Source organism: Atractosteus spatula, chromosome 14 (genome assembly GCF_055471065.1).
Source record: "Atractosteus spatula isolate fAtrSpa1 chromosome 14, fAtrSpa1.hap1, whole genome shotgun sequence".
Taxonomy (NCBI): domain Eukaryota; kingdom Metazoa; phylum Chordata; class Actinopteri; order Semionotiformes; family Lepisosteidae; genus Atractosteus; species Atractosteus spatula.
In genome coordinates, this window is record NC_142719.1 from 29,849,654 (window position 1) to 29,868,344 (window position 18,691).

At 44.7% G+C, this 18,691-nt stretch overlaps 1 protein-coding gene across 1 annotated transcript in view; it reads right to left on the reverse strand.

Annotated features, from left to right (window-relative positions):
* The window catches only part of clint1a (clathrin interactor 1a), a 35,236-nt gene extending 16,774 nt beyond the window's left edge, over positions 1-18,462 (reverse strand). The window contains exon 1 of the mRNA XM_088932032.1: positions 18,242-18,462. Coding sequence (XP_088788158.1) covers positions 18,242-18,282 — 41 coding nt within the window. The 5' untranslated portion in view covers positions 18,283-18,462. The remainder of the gene's footprint in view (positions 1-18,241) is intronic.
* Positions 18,463-18,691: the final 229 nt, after the last annotated feature.

An 18,691-nucleotide genomic window follows, 5' to 3' on the forward strand; every position in this document is an offset into this window, starting at 1 on the left:
GACGGATATGAACTTGTGAGCTCAGGACAGTGGCAGAGACCAGGGGGAGCCCCGTGACCAGATTAAATTGGGCTCAATCCAGGGGGAGGGATAAAGAGTAATGAACATTTAACACATGCCTAGCCAGAACAACCTGCCAGAGTGAATCTGCCTCCGTGCTGTAGAAAAGCAAAAATTGCAAGTAAAGAACAAAAATGAAAGGAGTTGAAATCAGAACTGCCCAGTGACAAAATGCTTTTGTGCAGACTCTCATGCTTTTAGTGCCTTGTTTTTTTTGTCTCAAGAACAGACAGTTGATTTGCGTAACTGGATATTGTATGAAGGCTCGGATGGTTTAGATTCTTGCAAAAGTGGCAGATCTTTGCAGTTCTTCCCCAGCTCTGTCAGAACACCACACACAGTGCTTACAACTGGCCTAGGGCCTTTCCAGCCAAATTCAGTAAACGCGCTGCTTTTCTAGGAGAAATAAACACTTTGGTGAAAGAGCGCGTTAAATAGATTAGCAAGTGTAAGACAACATGAATCATTCTGCAAGAGCATTAACTCCTTGCCAAGAAGCATGATGCAATTATTTCACATACATGGCAAAACAGATTTAGTTGAATTTAAAAAATAAACCTGCAAACTGAACAGTCTAACGTCAGACCAGAACAGAAGGTTATAGTAGTAACTTCATTCAATAGTTCTTCCACCTTAGTATAGTTGGTTGTCTAGTTTTAAAATAATGTGTTACAAGACTTATGATCCTGACAGAACCTGCCATCACAGAATAAGACTTCCATGCACTCGCCAGGCAGCCAGATGTCTTTAAAACGGAAGGAGATGGGATGACATAACTCACAATGGCCAGGCACACAAGGGCTCCTCACTGCTGATAACGCTGGACAGATACGAGGGGTTTCCGAGCTCAAAAGGCAGCTAATCTCACTTCCTCTCCAGCTGCAAAGCATTTCAACAATTATTATTATTTAGACAGGAAAACTGTATGAACCGTAGGAACCATTCCTCCCCCTTCGCTCAGAAAGACATTTATAAAAAAAAAGGCTTTGCAGATGTCTGTGGCTTTCCAAGGCACAGTTTTCAAAGTAATAACTTTCTGGAAATCATTATGCTGAGCTCACAATTAGCTATTGCCCATGACCTGCCCTAGAGCCTGACTGGGTTAGATACACAAAAGAAGTGAAGGTGTGTGGTAGAGCACTGAGTTTTACCTACACCTGCAGTCGACAACAAATCAGAGGCCAGGTTGTGCTAAGTCCTGCATTCCTGTAGGCACTGGACTACTGACTGCACTTCACTGATTGTCCTTAAAACAGGACACTTTTGATACGGAACCACCTATATTTAAATGGTAAAGGTTGGAATGCATTTAACCAGGAGATTAGTACATCCACCGACCAACCACTTTATCCAGTACAGGGCTCATTGGGGGAGCTAGAGCCTATCCTGGCCAGCAACAGGCACAAGGCAGGATACATCCTGGATGGGATGCCAGTCCAACGCAGGGCACACACAGACACAGACACGCACACACTCACACCAGGGCTAGTTTTTTCCCAGAAGACAATTAACCTACTAGTTTGTCTTTGCACTTTGGGAGGAAGTCAGAGCACCCAGAGGAAACTCATGCAAACACTGGAAGAACATACAGCCTCCACACAGACAGCACCCCAGGTCTGGAATTGAACCCAGGACTCCAGCACTGCGAGGCAGCAATGCTGACCACTGTGGCACAGTGGATCCCGGAGATAAACATAAATCAAGAAAACAAAGACCGATCACAAGCAAGTGCTTAAAAGCAGAGCTTAAAGAGTTAATTTCTACATCCATCTTCAGAAAGGCATTTATTAAAATGAGCAATTTTATTAAGGAGAGCATTTCCCACCTGATTCCTGGACAGGTCTGCACCAAATTCCCCAAAGCAGAGGGTGCAAGGAGGAATTTCACCCTGGAAGGGAGGTCATTTTGTTGCAGGGTGAGCCCATGGCTACAGAGACGCCATTTAACCCACCCAGAATCACTGATGGGATGGTGAAGCCAGAGACCCCCACCAGACAGGGCAGGACGTGCAAACTCCACACAGAAGGTGCCTGCATGCAAAATTGAACCAGTACCTAAGAACTATGAGGCAGCAGCACCAACTGCTTCTTATACACACAGCTCAGTCGTAGAGAGAAGGAAATCCAAGCCCTACATACAGTCCTGTCCTCATCCACTGCACGCGTTTTTAAGTTAAGGTGACATCAGCGCCATACTGTTAGCTGTCTTATCCACCCAGCCCCCTCCCCATCTCATTCGGTGTTCACCCTCCAATCCTACTGGATATCTGTGCGCTTCATGCCTCATTTCCCCTCTGTTTGCAGGAGGTGTCTGGTTATGATTACAATCTGCTGTGCAAAGGCATCTGTTCTGGAGGATTTCTCCAGGGCGTTGCAGCAACTACTGCATCCAACGTGTCCTGACCCACGTGTCACAGGGACCAACCTCTGAATGGCAGCTCCCAATCACAAAGCTGCAATTTTCAGCAAAACAAATTGCAGAGTGGATAAAAACGCACTTAAAACCTTCAAGACTAATATTACTAATGTAATATTCAGGTTGCTCTTACTTAGATTCTACCACAAGCAGAAGAAATTAATTTACTGGAGGATTTTAAAGCACAGTGCGACAAACCACAGGGTGGGGTGCTGTCAAATTTAAAAATGGATTTCTACGAACAATACTAAGAAGATTGGCAATAAAGATCTCCTTGCTTATCTGTTGGCACCTCTTCATCTTGAAGGGTTTCACAGCAAAGCAGCTCGACTGGCACACAGCTGCGGAAGAGTGAATCCGTTTAGAAACCTCAGTGGAAGATGGCTGCAGCCATCAGACTCTTAGCAGGAGGATGTCCGAGAAAGAAGAGAGCTAAGAAACGAGGCAGGGTTGCAGGATTTCAATGTGCCACGGAAACAACCCAGTTCCTATTCGACCAGGGTTTCTGAGCTGAATTCCCGAAACTTAAGCATGATTTTGCCCATTAGTTGAAAACAATCTGACCTTATATAACCCTAACCACAAAATCCCTTTAGAAAAAAAATCACTGACCGTGGCTCCTTCTAAAGACTGACATTAATAACCGAACAAGTGAATTAGCCTTTATTGAATTAAGGTCATTTGGCTGGCCCACCCACTTTCCTAACATGATCAGCTCTGGTTTGTTTTTAATGTTTTACTTTCTTCTGCTTAAACCGATTTTCATGGCTGGTGTTGCTTTGCGATTACCACTGCACACTTTTAGGTTTTACAGTTGGCGACTGTTTTATTACCATGACGTATTGTAATTTTTTCGGCTAGCTTTTGCATCGCAGTCTTCATTAAAAAGGTGCTGCATGAGAAAATACGGACCGATCGGACTTCTGTTTTACAGAGCAGGACCCAGATGGGGGACTTTCACAGATCCTTTAGTAAGGGCTGTCTGCAGGGTCTTGTGCCCTCTTGTACTGCAGTGTACTGGGGCTGCAGGTCTGCGCGTCTACTGGCCTTATTAGCAACCACACAGATGGTCTGCTGGCTTAAGTGGCTGTAGCACACACAGGACTCACCCTGCTACAAGGCAGAGGTCAAGCGCCTTCAGAGAGATGAGCATATGGGACAGGACACCGGCCCTGCAGCACATCATGGCAACAGCAGCGCCGAAAAAAATAAATAATCAATGAGTATTATACAACACAGGCAAAGGATTTTAACTCCTGGAATTTTAAACTTTAAAACCACAGAAAAGGTACACAGCCAAGCCACATTCAATTTATAACACTGTGCCAAGCCATGGAGGGTGCAGTTCCATTTTCCAACAATACTCGTGTGTCAACTGGCCTCAGAATTGCTGACGACAGAAAAGGCCAGATCCCACCACGTCTCCAGGCCAGCTCCATTAAGTGTTTAGTGATGATCAGTGCACGAAGAAGTCCACTTGTTTGTGACAATGACGCCTCAGAATAGCGGTCTGAACCACTGTGCTTTGATTCCAGGAGATACTGTATCGGCTCAAGTTTCAAACAAATCAAATGGATTCATACCAGAACATACTGGAACTTAAAGGAATATCCTGGACTGAGAGGCTGAACCTTTTTAGCCTTTGACAAAGTCAAAGCAACACTGAAACACAAACAGGAGGACCCAAAACATGGGTGTGTGCATTTAAAACTAGGGACCGGAGGCACTTCTGTGCACTAAGAGTGGTAGGAGCATGCAACGAGCCTCGCAGCCACATAGTTGAAGCCAACCACCTTGGCTTCATTCAAGAACCAGCTGGACGAGATCCTGAGATCAATTAGCCACTCATGACTGAACAAGCCACAGAGGCCGAAATGCCTTCTTCTGTTTGTAACACTTCTTATTTAATTGCATTTGCCAATCACAGGAGAAGGCAGGTTTCTGCCACAGAGAGACACTACGACACCACCTCTGTCCGGGCTGTCTGAGTAACCTTTTCCTTGTCCCTGACTAACACACTATGTGCCTATGTGCCTGATCTAGCTTAACTGCTGGTCCACACTGCAAGAGCCTGCCAAGCACAGCATCCTGCTATCCCAAATACAGTTACAGCCATGCAGGGGCAGAGAGAGGGGCTGTATCAACATCTGGCTGTTTCCTGGTACACCCTGAAGGGAGTTATCCGCTGCTAAATTTAACAACAACCAAAAGTGCCAAGACAGCATAACAAGCATCCTTGGAAAACCTAAAAAAAAATACTCCAACTCTCACTAAGAATAGGATAGCCCAAAATATATTTAGTTGCTTGATTTCTGGACCAGAGATTAAGAAACAAAACAGTAAAACATAAGCTATACTGCTGGATTGCATACGTCAGATACACTACAGGTTTGCACATGCACTTGAGCCACATTTGTAAGCACAGCCAGAGCCCAAGCAATCTACCCTGAATGAGAGCGTCATTAAAGCATTAGTCGCCAGACATTGTCACTCTCTCCTCCCAGGCTGCTACTATAACTCAAACGGTGGCAGCGCCTTATCAGCACAGACTGCTGCCCCTTGATCACACACAGAAAAGGACAGGGCCATTAACGCGCCGTCAGGCACCGCTCTGCTGTAGCACAGAGCAGCTCTCGTCCTTCGAGACGACAGGACAGAGAAAAAGCGACAAATTCTGAAGGGTCTGACTAGTGGGGCAGCCGTGTCTCGCAAGAATCTAGAGCTGTGGGAAACCAGAAGAGCACAAATGCAAAGACTGAAGGTGCCTTCCCAGCAGCACAAGAAAAGGGTAGAATTTCTGATGACTATCCCAATGAATAATAAATGGAGGCACTTTTAAAGGAATAGCCCTAATGCTTTAAGCAAATCCTGCAAAACCGGTACACGAGCGCAGAAATACTTCACAATGATAAAGAGAGCAAGCAGCAGGGGACGACAAGCCAACTATAACAGTAACATACACAAAAAAGCCCTTGTCCTTGTCCTCAAGGGCACCCTGGCTGTGGAACATGAGTGCAGTCTGAAAGAGGTTCTCGTGGCCCCTGATGGAACGCAGGCCTGTTCGCACATTCGCTGAAGGCATCATCTTGCAAACGCACAGGGACACACTCTGTGAGCAGTTTTTAAATCCCCGTTGAGCCTACGTGGAGGAAGGACAAAAAAAAACTCTAGCAGTTGTATGTGAGCTTCACCATACCGGTCCAGATCAATAGCCCAGCCAGATGAATCTCTATCACATGACGGCCTTGAGAAAAAAAATTACTCCAACCGAACGCTTTATTAATCCACTCCGTTCATACCGTTACTTGTATATCGCTGCTCTTGTAGTACTTGCTTTTATTTCTCAGCATATACACAGTCAGTGAAAAGGGTAAAAAATAATATTGTAGCATGGGTGCAAATGTGCACATTTTGGGCATTTAAGTGGATCTCAGGGCAGTTTGCTCATTGAATTGGTTCTTAGTTGTTAGCTAATGACAGTGATCCTGGACCGATCCCAGAAAGCGACACTTTTTGAAAGTGGGGTTACGTAGTGAAGGCACCGAGATCTGAAGTCACTCCGAGTAGAGCAATCAATCAGTGTCTTCAGATCACAGTACCTTGAGACTGTTTCAGGACACTGTGCCAATGGGATTCCAGAAGCTCAAACTTACTGATTGATTATAATAATAATAATAATAATAATAATTGCTTACACTTATAGAGCGCTTTTCTGGACACTCCACTCAAAGCGCTTTACAGGTAATGGGGACTCCCCTCCACCACCACCAGTGTGCAGCCCCACCTGGATGATGCGACAGCAGCCATAGTGCTCCAGTACGCTCACCAGCTCTCAGTGGGGAGGAGAATCTGATGATGCCAGTTCATAGATGGGGATTATTAGGAGGCCATGATTGGTAAGGGCCAATGGGAAATTTGGTGAGGTTACACCCCTACTTTTTTCAAGAAAAGCCCAGGGATTTTTAATGACCAAAGAGAGTCAGGACCTCGGTTTTACATCTTATCTGAAGGACGGTGCCTTTTTACGGTATAGTGTCCCCGTCACTATACTGGGGACCAGATAGGCCACAGAGTGAGCGCCCCCTACTGGCCCTACTAACACCTCTTCCAGCAGCAGCCTTAGTTTTTCCCAGGAGGTCTCCCATCCAGGTACTGGCCAGGCTCACACCTGCTGAGCTTCATTGGGCTGCCAGCTGTGAGTTGCAGGGTGATACAGCTGCTGGCTATTAGATTAGGTACATTAAAAATTGTTGGTATATCACAGTGCCTCATACACAGCAGTGTTAACAGTAAACACAGATTAGGGATGGCAGTGTTAACTCTGGGGAGGTCAAAGTCTGACATTAAACTGGAGATGTTCGAGCTGGTTCAGCACAAGGTGACAGACTGGCTTCCTGTTTGAGCACGACACGCCAATGTCACAGACGCATGACAGTGCTACTCTAGTCCTTTCAGTGCAACAAAAACAGGCTAACAGCACATTTTACTGTTCAAGAGCTCCGAAGCAAAATGGATCCGATATGCCTGGATGTTATAAAGCAGTTTCCAACAGCAAATGCTAACTTTTGGTCTTGTGACATCTGCTTTTGTTTTACAAGCTTTTAAGAAGATACGGCGATTTGGCTTTCTAATTGTTATGCATATAACGCACTTAACTTGTGCAACATAGGTTAATATCCTGTAGGACGCCTGCATACTGCTCGACTTTAAAGCACTTAACAACACAGTGATATCCAAGGGCTTCACAATTCCATCAAATGGAAGCCGCTGTCTATGTAAATACGGCCTTGTAACTCAATCGTCTTCCCCATTAAAAAAGCCAGGGAGGTAAAATACATAATATTAAACAGTGTTAAAGATGAAAAGAGCCAGAAGTAAGCCAGGCATAATGCGTTATTACTTCCTGCCTTGAGGTCAGAAGCCCAGGTAAGAACAAACCTCAAGTTCCTATTAAGATCTGGGGCACTGCCAGCTTACTGATGCAGTCTCTCTTTCCACAGCCGCCTAGAGCAGTTTAATTTCTGCTTCGGGTTCAAACTCATTAAGTCACTCACACAACACAGCTCTCCTTTTTACGCTGCAGAAAAGCAGGAGACCTTTAGACCTTTAAAAAGAGAGAAACAAGATAATAGTTTTGGAATTTGATCTTAAGAGGACCAATGGAACTATTGTACAAAAAATGGGTTTTAATACAACTATTTTACAACTGTTCTTTCCATACCAGCAGGCAACTAACAAGAGGATACAAGTGTTTTTAAAGCACTGTTAAACACAATATTTGATTAAAAGGTTAATTTCAGGCTGATTACAATGATTGCAATGGAAAATAACAAGGGGATGTTGTAAAAGAATGTAAAAGCCAAATACATATAAATATCCACAGCAACCTAAAAACACACAAAAAAATAAGCCAAGAAGACAGAGCCCACTGACGTTAGCGCTGTTGGTTGAGGCAGTGGGTGTGGACGAAGAAAGGCTGGAACAAAGGTAATGGAACTCGGCTGGGTTATTCAACAACCAGAAATTCCAAATGGGTTAGATATAAAACAGAAGAAGATTTGGGGATTACAGATCTATTTAAAAGGACGGGAAAGGTTTGAAATCAATACCAGGGCACAGGATGAGTCACGCTGTCTGACACTCACAGATCCCTAATATATAACTGGAGCACAACAATCAACATGAGAACAAAAGCTGAAAATCCATAAGCACATCTCAGTCACTTAACAGTCACAAAGACAGTCCTCACAACTGGTCCTGCAGAGCTATGGGGCCTTGGAGTGACTTGACAACTAACCCTTGACTTGGAAGAGCTAAATCACTGGTTGACAACCCCAGTCCAATTTGACACTGGACTCATTAGCAGGTGCTGATGATTTAAAGAGACCTAGAAAACCTGCTGGATTCTGGCCATCGAGGACTGTAGTTGTGTACCTGGGATCTAAAATCAGTGCTTCCCAATAATCCCGGGCCTGGTGATCCACACAGCTGTTGGCTTCCATCCCATCCCTCCTGAATTAGATCAAGCGAGGCTTCAATTAGGAAGTTGCTTCAAGAGAATGCTTGCTTGTTGTTTTTAATCAAAGGTCTGGGATTTGATTTCACTTAAAAAAAAAACAACGGTTATTGCTCCAACATGTTTGAGAGCTGAGAACAAACAGTTCAAATCAATCTTATAACTATTAGGTCAGTTAAGGGTGTGATTGTGTAACTGAGGGCTGGGCTGGAACAAAATCCAACAGGTGCACGGGTCCCAAGGGACCAAGATCGGGAACTACTGTTAACTAAAGGGCTTTGATCTCCGGTCCGCGAGGTCCGGAATCCAACAAGTGTTTCAGGTCTCCCAAAGCTGTCGACAGTTCTTCATCTGACGGGAGTGTTGAACGGACATGACTAAGTTTTAAACTGGTTCAGATATACCTTCCATGAAATCCCAGGGTTTCTCGAAAAGAGTAGGGGTGTAACCCCGGCGTCCTGGCCAAATTTCCCATGCCTCCTAATAATCCCCCTCTATGAATTGGCTACATTACTTTGTTCTCCTCCCCCCCCCCCCCCACCTCCCACTCCGACGGCAGGCGGAGCGACGCGCCGGTTGGAGTATTTCTCGGTCGCGTTTAATGGCAACGTCAGCTCAAAGATTTGGTTCAAACCACCAAATGGAGACGGGCGTGCCGACAAGCGGACCCTGCTGATGCGGGATTAACGCTAGGATGAGAGAGAGACATACCTTCCACGCAGAGCTGTTGTTTACCTGAAAACGACATGCAAAACTTACTGGACCCCGAGGTCCGGAATTCAAGATCCCCACAGTTTTCAAAGGCTTACACCACTGCGGACCCATATTTCCCTAAAACCCGCAGGGCTGCGGCTTTCCACGACCTGACAAATTGGATTTCGTCTCGTCTTTTTGTCTTGTAACGACGTACACTGCCACTTGGACATGTCGTGAAGCTTCCCTGGCTGAAGGCTGAAGCTCTGCGTCGCAGACTCGAGCACCGTGATGCCACCCGAGCTGCGCTCCAAGTTGCACTCGATAGCAGATTTAAAAAAACAACAACGATCGCCTCAATCGTTTAGCAATGAAAAAGTCGCAAGGGAAGGAGAGCGGATGCGGGAGGGGAGCTCGGAAGATCAAAGTGAACAGATGTGACTTCACACTGCAGGGCAGCTGTGCCGGCTGAAGCAGGCGGGCAGAGCGTGCCTGAATTTTAATTCTCTTGTCTAGCAGTCTGTCGAACATCACCTGGCACGTCTGGTCCCATTGACAAATGAAAGGTGGGGCAGCTTGATTACAGCTCCACAGAGAGAAGAAAATGATTTTTTGTTGTTTTTTGTATTGCTAACTGTTGCAGTAAAGAGTGCAGCGAAGGGTTAACCCACCACCAACTTAACACACCTGTTCCTTGGATGTCAACTGCCATCATAAACAGGTTTATCTTCTCTAAACGGTCGCTTTGAAGGAGGATATCGAGGACCCCCAAGAGGAAGGACGGATCAGTCTCCCTTCTGTGCCAGTCTGCCACAAAGCTGGTTAAAAGCCAGACATAAAAGATCTGAAACGCCTTTCGGCTAGAGTAAAGGGGGCTTTCAAGACAGATGATCAAAATCCAGAAAAAACAAAACGGAACAAAAGGTCGACCCCAAAAGCAGAGCTTCCAGCTCAAAGAAGCCACACAAGGAGGACAGCAGAAGTACACTCGGACCTGGGAAGGCTGGCACGTTTGTTTTTTTTTTTACTTTTTAAAAAAGGGCTGCGCAGGTGGCACAAGTGTGCTAAGACACTGCTCTGGGAAATGACTGACTGACTGCTTTTCTGGAATGGCTTAAGGAGAATCTCGGATCAATATTAAGCTATGATCCATCAAGCCAGTCAGATGGTCCCGAGTGCTACCGGTATTGTTTGTGACCTTTTGAGCTCTTTTAAGCCAGCAGCCTTTATCCCACACTAAGAAAAAATGATCCATAACAACCAGCCACCAGGAAAAACCATTACAGCCGTCTTACTGGTCAGCACAGGAGAGGGCACAGAGCCTCGGCGCACAGACTACCGTGTTTGAAGATTTGAAAGACTTGTCACTGGGAGGTGGGAGGGTTAAAATCTAAAAAAGGAAATAAAAAAAAGAAGAACCCAAGCTGCTATTAAGGTATGTCCCAGTCCATGAAAACCTGTTTACTTGCATCAGACAGGAGTGACACAGGTGCAGCTCAGAAAAGTGTTTGTCACTGAGCACAGCATCCAACATGGAGCATAGAGGGCGGTGTCTTGTTTTTTCGGTCTGCTCATTATCTGGGTGGAACAGAGCCGTTTCCTTAAAGGCGCGGAAGGCGAACGGCTTCTCTCTCTCTCTTTCTGTGTGTCTGTGTGTGTCTGTGTGTGTCTGTATGTACTGATGTGCAGCAGAGCTCGAGTACATCCCAGCCCCCACCACTCTGTCTTGTTTTAATGTGCTGCTGCATGTTCCTTCTTTGCAATAAAAAAAAAAACTGCACAGATTAGATGGTCTGAAAGAAGTTTCAATTGCTCACCCCCTTCCCCGAATTTGAGAAATGCTGGCCTCTGTATAGAAAAGCCCATTTTCATTTTATCTGATTGATTTTGTTGTACTTTTTGCGTCAAGACAGCCGCTGCTGCACTGTGCCTCAAACCCAGCCCCTTGGAATCTCTCCTGGCCCAGGCCGAGCCACGTCAGCCCACTCTCTACCCAAAAGCTATTTTTCTCCCCTGTCTGTCGCTACACTTCTATATAAACCTCAGAGCTCCACCTTGCAGGGAAGGCAGCTCAGGAGAAAAAAAAAAGAGGGCTTTCGGACTGGCTACAAATAAAGCAGTGCAGAAATCACTCTCTGCTGTACGTGTGCTGTATAACCAGTCAATCCAGAACTTAAGAGGGGATCCATATGTCCCGAGATCATAACCGCAGGGCGCAGACCAGGAGAGTTTCGTTACAATTTCGAACAAACACCTTACACAACCCAGCTCAACACCAGACCTCTGGGATTATACATCTGTTCACAGAGCCAGAATTCACCCAAAGCAAGGGCTTAAACTTGAGCTCTTAGACGGAATAACAGAACAAGCAAAATGAAAAGTGAAACACTGATTTTTCCCCTCTTTACATTTAAGAAATTATATTCTTTACCATCCTAAAGAAAGCTTTTACTGAAAATCAGAAGGCATGAATGCTTTTATTTCTTAATTGCCAGCTTCTGTTCCATGGAAACAAGGGGAATCTAGCCTTGACATTTTTCCTTTTTCTGAGGTGATTCCTCTCCCAAGCTCTCCTGGCCACACGGGGTAGGATCTAGGAATCCTGCTTACTAGGAAGCACTGAAGCACCAAGCTGATACTGGAGGGGCTTGCTGGGAAGTAAGACTCATAACTCAATTGGCGAGCTTTCGCAAATTCATCTCTCAAATCGAGTTATACCCCAGAACCGATGCACAAATCAAGAGACACTGCTGGGATAACAGCCAACGAGAGCCAGGAAGAGGGATGGATGGCTTTATTTCTCACATCAAATACATCCTAGTCAAGGTCCTGTCAGTGCTCCTGGGTGCTCTTGCACAGGGGCAACACGAACTGGGACAAATCACAGTTAAGCAGTTTCACCGGTCCTTCAAATTCAAAATGCTATGAGCTCCCTGAACCAGTATGATTCAATCTGAGAAAAGGAAACTTATAAATCAAGTTAATTAGCTCATTTAAAAGTTAAATTGATCAACTTTTAAATTAATTTAAAAAATAAGTCAACACAGTGGAGTTCTACATATGTACTGGACGTGACAAATACTCCAAAATCAAAATAAGTCTTTCAAACCCAGTGCTGTTACCCAATTCAAACCAAGGCTTACGCAACAAGGGGTGAGCTCTGTCACTGTTGGGCAGTGGCCTACATCATGTGTTGCGTAACACAGCTGCAACATTTCTAAAGAATCTCTGTCAAGGTGTTCAGTGTCGTTTCTCAGGAGTGCCCTGCCCCAGAAGAACAATCTGAAAGGCCAAGTCCTGACTTTCGAACCGAAAACAAGGCCCTTTTGTTGGCCCCCCAAATCCCAGGGGCATTTTTCTTGAAAAGAATAGGGGTGTAACCCCTGCGTCCTGGCCAAATTCCCCATTGGCCCTTACCAATCGTGGCCTCCTAATAATCCCCATCTCTGAACTGGCTTCATCACTCTGCTCTCCTCCCCACTGAGAGCTGGTGTGTGGGGAGTGTACTGGTGCACTATGGCTGCCATTACATCATCCAGGTGGGGCTCCACACTGGTGGTGGTGGTGGAGGGGATCCCCATTACTTGTAAAACGCTTTGAGCGGAGTGTCCAGGAAAGTGGTATATAAGTGTAAGCAATTATTATTATTATTATTATTGTTACCTAGGCAAGACAGCCGTACCATGCACAAACACGGATGTTACCGGTGTAAACTCCTTTACAGAAACCTGCCCGCCTTCTGCTTATTCCACCTACAGCACTGAAGCAGGGAAGACACTTTTTAAATGTATCCAACAGGAAGTGGTTAGAACACAGGACACAAAGTGAAATGAGTAAGTGATACATTGGAGACTACTGCCAGACGTAATGGGGAAGGCTTTCATTGCTTCCTATTACAATCTATTGTTGCCAGTTCTTTCTCCCAGGGCGGGCGGGCAAGGGTGGGTTAACAAGTTTATCAGGAACTGCGACACTCTCTGGGACAGGATAAGCAAGAACCTAGAAAACGATCGTTGACAAAACAAACAAAAAAAAATTACAGAAATAAAGAAACACCTACAGCCTTTGCGCAATGCAGACTGGACTTTGAAGTGCACCGCAAAACACGACCGCGTGAACACAAAAGCAATGATTTCCCCCTTTTCAGAATCCTGACCAGGTCATGTGACCACATCACTCCTATCCTGGAGTCCTTGCACTGGCTTCCTGTCAAATTCCGTGTGGACTTTAAAATCCTCATGCTCGCCTATAAGGCTCTGCATGGCTTGGCACCTCAGTACCTGTCTGAACTATTAATGCCCTGCTCCCCACCTCGCAGCCTTCACTTTTCTAATTCTGGTCTCCTAACTTCCCCCAAGCCCGTCTACACTGAATGGGTGACAGGACCTTTCTTCTGTTATGCTTCCAAGCTCTGGAACTCTCTGCCCAAGGATATAAGAGAGTCACCTTTTCTAAACTCCTTCAAATCCAGACTCCAAACCTTCTTCTTTAAAAGAGCCTTTACTGAACTGGATCCATTCTTTACCCCTCTGCCTTTCCACCATCCACGGTATCTTCTGTATATTGTGTGTATTCTTTTTATTTATTGTTGTTGTCATTCTGTAAAGCACTTTGAGAAGCCACCTTTAAAGACACTATATAAAATAACGTTTTTAATTATTATTATTCTTTTACAGCAACAAGACTGGGTCATGTCTTCTGCTCCCATCCTCCCACCTCACCCCAAGCTCATCAAAGGCAAAACAAAGAATTGTGCTACAGCACAGCAGATCTGGGGACAAAGGCCAGTTAATCACCACCTTTAAACCACATCTAAGAAAGCCACAAAGTCATCAAGACAGTACTGTATGAAAAGGCTATTCAACAGAAGTGCTCATCTGTGAGGTTCGCTTTATAATACAGTGAAAGTAAGCAAACAGACAGAGCCGTCCTTCCTCCACAAGCAGAATACAGAACCACAATAAGGAGACGAAAAACCCTGGACATTTCAGGCACGACTCAGACTCTATCCACCGTTCCAAGGTCGCTGTCTGTCTCTGACTTTGGTCTCAACGCAAGTGTCGGCAGTGGCCGGTTTTCAAATGCAAAAATTAAAAATGACTAAAGCTACAATTCCACCATGCCCCCCACCCCCACCCCACCCCACCCCTCAGCTGGGCTCAGTGACAGCCTGCCTGCTTTGATCTGCAGCAGAAAAGAAAAACGTGAGATGATCTGAGGGACGGAAACGGCCTTCTTTCCGCCCGAGTTGTGTCTGCCTTGATGCTGGTCTGATGTGATACCGCTCCAGAGAAAAGATGAAAACACACTTCTAGAAAGCATGGCTACCGAGGCAAGCTAGCTAAGGATCTTACAGTGTCCACAAAGTGGTTTATACAAGAATGCACTCCGTCATATTCCCTTCCTTACAGTACCTGGGGAATTCTGCAGTTCCCCAGATGGCATGATTTGGAGAACAGAGTAGGTAAAACTCTACACTCTACAAATACGCAGCTGTATGGGCTTTAAAATAATATGCAACTGAATGATTCAGAAATGATTCTGTAGAAATCTCGCCGAATTCCCCAGGGAGTTTCTTCAGCCGAAGGAGGAAGAGACTGACAGAAGTGCAGGTCACCACGGACAGGGCCGAGGACAGCCCCACAGTGGCAGTGGAATTCCCACTGACTGCCCAGCGGGACAGAAGACTTGCAGTGTCACAGGTCCACAAGGGCCCCTGTGGAAGAGAGATTCCAGAGAGAGCTAGGGAGAAGAGGGGAAGCCCACAGCTGGTAAACCACCCCCCCCCCCCCGCTTTTACCTGTATTGGCTATTGTGCGCAATAGGACAGCGTGAGCAGAAAAGCAAGGAGAAAGACAGCTCGATCAAGTTAAAAAATTCTAACCGTGTGAACAGTGATGTCAAAGTAACACTTCGGAAAATGAGTCAAGTTCCGAGAGGCCTAACAGCACTTGTAGTGGCAAAACCTTCAAAAAATGTACCGCAGAAACTATTTTCACGGCCCCGATAGAAATCTTTTATCAGAAATCCCTTCTTTCTGCTATTTTGTTTTGCGGTCATAAAATAAAAAAAAAATTACAATCCCTCTACTATTGACAAGATTCAATAGGAGATACCTGACGTTTTCCCATAATCACGTTTATAGCTTGATGGGGTGTAAAATCAGGATTACCAAAAAGGTACACTTAGAACAGGAAAGAACACATAGCATGGAAGTGGTTTTGAAGATACAGTTACATCGTCCCTCCTCTCTTTAGAATGAGGTCTGGATATCCGGCAATACCAATCACAAGTCTCTTATGGTTCTTGTAATTATCTCTGGCTTTCATGCAAAATGCACAGGACAAATAGTGGAAAATAGGCTGTCAAAGTCTGCCTATTTGCTCTACCTGTATTTTACAAAAAAAAGGGAGACCCCCAACCCTTTCTGTCTCAGCTCAACCATTATGCGTGCCATTTAGCTAAACGCAGCTCTGAGCATACTTACACAAGAGACTTCCTTTTGGGTTTTTTTATTCTCACAAAGATCAACCTTAAATAATCAAATCTGAAACAGACAAATCTCTGTAAATGACACTTTGGTGTTCTTCCTGTTTAGCAGGAGCTGTGTGACCTATTTAAAAAGTAATGTATTCAGCAATCTAGTTTGAAGGACATTCCAACTTTTATTGCAGAATAAGAAGCGACAGTATCTGTAACAGGCCTGACAGCTGATGGGAGTTTTAAGGGAATATAAGACCATTTTACTTAAGTTTAACCTTCAATGCTCTTCAGGTAAATGAATGAAACTCCTGCTGCAATGCACAGATTTTACAAACTTCAGCCTCTAATGCCAGTATCGATGAAACAGTAAAGTAGCATAAAGTAATTCAGTACTTAACATCATAAGCCTGCCTATGGCATGCAAAGTCACTCAAAATAAGGTAAAACTCTTGAAATAAACACCAATCACTGGGTAGCTTATTAAAACTGAAAGTGCAATGCAACAAAAAATCTTATCTGTTTTCCCACAATGACATTATACACTATAGCACTGACAGCAAACAGTGCAGTGACGCACTCCCAGACCTAAATATTTAAATGAGTAAGAACTCAAATGAGTTTTTCCAAGAGTATCTGCTGCAATGGTTTAATGTTCCGGAAAATGAACAAAATGAGAAAGAGGTTTCATTTAAAAAGTGTTAAGAGAAAGTCACAAAGTTCACAACGATGAGCTCTTCCAATGTCCTCTCCCCTCCCTAAAGTTCTCGTTCCGTGTGGTGGCCGGCTGTGTATTAATTTTAAGAAGGAATTAAGACTGAATCCATATGCAGAGCAGGATCCACGGGTTCACCTGCTGCATACAGCTTAAAAATGCAGAACTGACGATTATCACAACAATCCAGGCATTTTCTGCGTGCGCATGAGTCAGTGTAAAGGTCTCTCGGAGTCAGATAAAAGGGTCTTTCCTTTGTCGTACTTGGCTGGCTCTTCCCTTATGCATTAGAAGACATGCACTTTGTGTTACTAAACTGGAGTGCGCTTGCCATCTTACAGAATGAGAAACCTGTATCCTACAGTGGAATTTCCTTTCTTGTGAAAATGCAGTGCTGTTGGGTACAGCAGCAGAGTTTGGGGACAACAGCTCTACCACCCTTAACAGAAGTAATGGGAATCCTAGCTAGAGACAGGCAAACATTGCAGTGACAGGTAAAAAGCTCTGAAGTAACAATGCTTTTAAACGGAGAACCCCTCTTGGATTAAATATCACTGAAAGTTACAGACAACAAAAGCGCCTAATGCTTCTATTGCTCTGTATTTGTTCTAGAACAGAAGTGCCTTCAGTTTCCACCCCCAAATGATCAATTTTTCCCAGTGTTCCTGCATACAAAATGAAAGGTTCACTGGTCATTTAAAAATCCTCAGCATGTAAAATAAAATAAAAAAACTTTCAGACTAGTAGCTGTTAAAAGCCAACATGTTTATGTTTACCCAAGCATATCAACACTAAGAATTCTAGAGAGAACCTATCACCTCTTCTTTACCTATTTTATTCAACGCTTTATGAAAAAACAAATCCCAAACAGCTAATGTATATGAAATAAATCTAGCTGGGTTTTCACTCTGTTTCTCATCATGGAGTCTTAATGCATTGCATTGCTGCTATCGTAGTGTCCATAGAAAAAGACCAGTGCCCATGTCACCATTATTGTATTTCTGACAACACGAAAGACTTGTCCGTCTTTCTGAATACGAATTTTCTTATACTGTCTGTACGAAGACGTTTATCAATATTGTTCACACGAGCCTGTAAACGATGTCTAGCTCATAATACCCCTGAAGGAGGAAGTGGCAGTAAAAACCCATCTTTCCTGACACTTAAAAAGTCAGGTGTAGATCTATTGAGGTCTCTACCATCGTCTGCCTTATTCTTCTTAATAGAAGCGGACTCTCCGTTGCAAAATCATTTTACAGTTCGGTTTCTGTCATTACAACCCACATCGGAAGAGACAAAACACATCACATTCAAGGATCAGACACCGAGAAATTAACATTTTTACACCGGATGATTAGGTCGTAGCGTCGTGTTTATCGGTTCATGTACACAGGAAAAGGAAGAACGGAAAGCAGTTTGACAGTTTTTCAAAGCCGGGGCCTAGTTTTGAGCAAATCTGTGAAAGAGTGGGGAATGACAGGGAAAGATTTTCGGAATCTGATGTGGCTTTTTTTAAACCAGAAAAGGCGGAAGAACAGGTTAGTTAATGATCCGGGCTCTCGGCAACCCTGGAAGCCATCAGCAGGAGAGTTGATTCACTTTTAGAGAGTGTAGGGGCACGTCTGTGAAGGGATAGCGTGAGTGGGGAGGAAAAGAAAAGAAGCAGGCAGAGAGGAATCGGACCTGGCTTGAATTTCCGTGCTTTGAGTCGAAAGAGCAGAGGAAGCCATGATGGGTCAGTATCAGCTGAGAACACGGCGTGACGTCTACCGGCTTCATACGTGTCTCTCTCGAACAGGTACAAACCGGGGCCTCACAACAACAAGAAAACACTTCGTCTGGAAAATGTCAAGAATACTCACGCTTTATCCACCAACTCCCTGACTTTCCACATATTCAGCATCTCGGCTCTCTAAGGGGGGCTCTCCGCCTCAGTAACCCGGTGTCCAGTCCGTTTAAACCCGCCGATGGACTCGGATTTCTGTCACCGATACCAAAACCCCCAACTGCCTTAAACTCTCCGGCTCTCACAGCGGCAGCAGGGCCGGGCAGGTTACTACGGAGACGTCCTTGAAACGTCACAGACACGCACAGAGGAGCGCAGCGCAAGCCGATTACGGGTTGTAGTCGTGGTGCATGCCGGGGTTTGTAGTTCTGTTGGGGGGAAAAAACTAACTAGGAAAGTGTTTTTTCCGTTAAACAATCCTCTTTGGGCACATTTCTTGTTGCATCATTACATAGAGGTGTATTGTAATTTTCTATACTACTCTCCTTTTCATTAAACATCATTATTGGTGATTTTAGGATTACTG